This window comes from Silurus meridionalis, chromosome 23 (genome assembly GCF_014805685.1).
Source record: "Silurus meridionalis isolate SWU-2019-XX chromosome 23, ASM1480568v1, whole genome shotgun sequence".
Taxonomy (NCBI): Eukaryota; Metazoa; Chordata; class Actinopteri; order Siluriformes; family Siluridae; genus Silurus; species Silurus meridionalis.
Window position 1 is genome coordinate 3,203,203 of NC_060906.1, and position 3,926 is coordinate 3,207,128.

Here is a 3,926-nt window from a genome sequence, read left to right on the forward strand (position 1 = left end):
CCTATTTAGTTGTAATTCCATGCAGATATACAGTTTACCAAGCAATGACAAGCTATCTGTGACATCACAGTACACCACCAAGAGTATAAAAGACCAAAACTCGGAGCTGCTGCATGCATTCTGCATCACGCAACCTACTGAACAGCAGCCAGCAGAAGATAGCAAGAATCACCTCATATACAATTAATTCTATACCCAGTAAAGTAGAGTGTTCTGAATCCTGTATCGTGTTTTTACTGACGCCCTGGGGCGAGTACAATCCACTGATCAGTGTATACCAGATAGTGAGAATCCTTATATGGTCCTTCGAGCTAGAGAGAAAACTTCTCAATATTGGTCCTTCGAGCCGGATAGGAAAAACTTCTTAACAATTGGTCCTTCGAGCCAGATAAGTGTGCTTACCACAGAAGAAGGATGTCAGAACAACCCTCCAGCGAGTTTTCGCGCCCACGACGCAGAACTCAGCCCCCATCCCACCTTAAAGACTATGAGGTGCAATACTCTACACAGCATTTACGTGAACAAGAGGAGGAAACGCAGCAAAACACAACGAGAGATGAATCTCCTGTTTTAACCCCAGATGATAGTGATTCTCCTCCCTCTAGTTCATATGCTAATGACATTGACACAATTACGGGAGCTACTAGCGCTCACCATTCAGATGTTAACACACAGCCTTTTGAAAGTGATGAAGAGGAGAAGCCTTTGTTACAACCAGACGAGGCTGCACCCTCATCCGTCAGGCATAATCCAAAGTTTCAAGACCTGGAGAAGATAGTTAGGCAACTGTATGAAAATCAAGTGGCCTTTCAGGGGGAACTCCGAGAACTTAAGGTCCTTGTCAAGGACATACGAAATCTATCCATGAATCCGCAGTCGGCTCAGCTGGTTCCCCGACCACAGCCATGGAGACTCCAGTCCCTTTGCCCAGAACTATCTTTAAATCACCCGAGGCAGCGGTGCCAGAGCCTTATATTCCACAACCTAGTCCCCGCATATCCCAAGTGCCCCCTAGTAAGAGACCCTTAAAGTCAGAAGTAATAACATATGCCCATCTACCTAATTCACAATATCCTCCCTTGATGGAGCGGCTTCAGAGCGCCACATCTCTGGACATGTCTTATAGGGGCCCACATCCAACAATTCCAGATTTCACCAGTCCAGACCCCAGAGAATTCACTCATATAAAGTTAGCCCTTGATAATATCCTCCCTCCAGATGCAAATGAACTCTTTAAGTATCAGATTCTCTTAGGACACCTCAAATTTAAAGAGGCTCGCCTAATAGCAGACTCATTCCTAAATTCCCCTCAGCCAAACACAGACACTATGACTATGCTTAATAGCCAATACGGACTACCTTTCCAGTTAGCCCTAGCTAAGATAGCAGAAGTCATGGATGCCCCTAATGTACAGACAGGAGATACGACTAGTTTCAAACTGTTTGCCCTCGAAATTCAGGCCCTTGTGGGTCTCCTGAACTCATTAGGTCCAAAGGGAGAAAGCGAACTAAGTTGCGCCTCACATGCAGCCCGCTTACTCACTAAGTTACCCCCGAATTTGCGTGCCACATTCAAACGACACCTGCCCCATCAAGATTCCTAAACTCTACCGGATCTGGCAGAGTGGCTCAGGATTGAATCCCGGTGTCAAGACTCTGCGCAATCGAATCAGGGAAAAGATCAGATAAGTAGAATGTCGCGGTAAAAACCAGGCCCAGTGGTGAAGCATAAACATGCTTCTGTCCTGCATGGAGCTGACCGACCCCCAGAAACGACCACTCGAGTGCCGACGCCCTCGCATCAGTCCAAGCAAGCACGGGGATCTGAACAGAGCAGACCTCTGTGCCCATATTGAAACAGTACCGAACATTATTTAAGCCAGTGTACCACTGTTACGTTCCCACCTTGGCTAGGCCTAGGGGAGTGTGGAACAATAACCAGTTAGATGTTACGGGCCGTTTGAACAAAAAGCAGGACCAGAGTTTAGAGTAGTCAGTGTTTAATGGTCACGTGCAGTAAGGTAAGAATCAAATCCCAAGCGTGCTTTACAGAGTCAAGAAGACTAGACTCACACTGGCAAAAGAACATGGACAGTGCCAAAGAAATGAACTCAACAAAAGGGTCTACTCTAGGCTGTATTTTTGGAAGCTTAACCTAACTATTAGACAGGAACAGACTAGCTGACTACTCTAGGCTAAGCTACAAAAAGAATACAGTGGGTGGCACCTGCCCTCTAACTAGAGTGTCTAAACAATAGAAAAACCTACGTGGTGGAATGTAGGTGCGCGCACATTCTTACCTGTTCCCAAACCAGGTGAGCTAGGATAACCAAAACAACTAGCAAACAACTAGCAAACAACTAGCAAACAACTAGCAAACAACAGGCTCTCTCCTTCTTTCCTCCCCCACTCGGGGACTTCCGGAGCTGCTTTTAAATGGAGGGCTCCGCCTCCTCTGGTCAGCTCTGGCTCATCATTGGTCCTTTTTCTCCTCCATTCCAATTACCCGGTAGCTCCACCTATAGCCGGTAAAGTGCTGAAGAAAAAGGGGGGAGGGCGAGAGCAGTAGAAAAAAAAATAGCAGACACGTAACACGCCCACCCTAAAGAGCAAACTTGTTTGCGAAAATAACAAACAGTATACAATACAATGTTTAAACTTGTGACAGAGCATCAGCAACAACATTTTCCGAACCCTTTTGTGTTTAATCTCAATGTTGTAGTTCTGGGCTAACAATGACCATCTCATGAGCCTTTGATTCTGATTGTACATACGGGACAAAAAGACTAGAGGGCTGTGATTGGTATATACAATAATTGGTAGAGGTGCAGAACCAACATATACCTCAAAAAACTGTAAAGCGAGTAACAATGCTAGAGCTTCTTGTTCTATTGTAGAGTATTTTGCCTGATGTTTGTTAAATTTACGTGAAAAGTAACATACAGGATGCTCAATTCCACAGGCATTCCACAGTCAATTCCACAGGCATCCTCCTGTAACAGCACAGCTCCGGCCCCTATGACACTTGCATCCACTTCAAGCTTAAAAGGTTTAGAAAAATCTGGAGCTGCAAGTACATGTGAATCACATAACATAGCCTTTACACTGTCAAAAGCATGTTGGCAATCTGTAGTCCAAACAAAGGGTTTGGAGGCACTAAGCAAGGATGTAAGGGATGCAACAACAGTAGAAACATTTTTACAAAAACTACGATAGTATCCTGCCATACCAAGAAATCTCCATAACTCTTGACGCGTTGAAGGCGCAGGAAAATTTAATATGGCAGTCACTTTAGCATCTACTGGATGGACCTGTCCATGGCCTACTTGCTTGCCAAGGTATGTAACAGTTGCTTGGGCAAACTCACATTTGGCCAAGTTTAATGTTAATGATGCTTGTTCCAGTCTTTTGAAAACCATTTCCAGAACATCTAAGTGTGTGGCCCAGTCCCTGGTATATATAACAAGGTCATCTAGATAAGCTGAGCAGTGAGGAACACAATATTAAAAAGACGCTGGAACGTAGCTGGAGCATTTGAAGTCCAAAGGGCATAACTGTATACTGCAGAAAACTGTCAGGGGTGACAAAAGCAGAAATTTCTGAGGCACGGGGAGTCAGTGGTACTTGCCAATAACCCTTAAGCAAGTCCAATTTTGACACAAAATGAGCTGAACCTACATTGTCAATACAGTCATCTATCCTTGGCAAGGGATAAGAATCGGGACTGTAACAGCACGTCTATAATCGGTACACAGCCAGTATAAATGATCAGGTTTGAATTAATAAGCAAGGTGAACTCCAAGGGCTACAACTCTGTTTGGCCAACTTATGTTCCAATAAGTACTTAACTTCCCCTTTCATAACTTCTCTTAGTTGCATTGATTCGATAGGCATGTTGTTTAATGGGTGCAGTGGTGGTAACTTGT

At 44.6% G+C, this 3,926-nt stretch overlaps 1 protein-coding gene across 1 annotated transcript; it reads left to right on the forward strand.

Moving 5' to 3' along the window:
- Positions 1-254: 254 nt before the first annotated feature.
- Positions 255-3,277, forward strand: LOC124376826. The gene is made up of 2 exons (XM_046836116.1): positions 255-1,014; positions 2,963-3,277. The coding sequence occupies exons 1-2, from the start codon at positions 415-417 to the stop codon at positions 3,020-3,022; spliced, it is 660 nt and encodes a 219-aa protein (XP_046692072.1). The 5' UTR covers positions 255-414; the 3' UTR covers positions 3,023-3,277.
- The last annotated feature ends 649 nt before the right edge of the window (positions 3,278-3,926 follow it).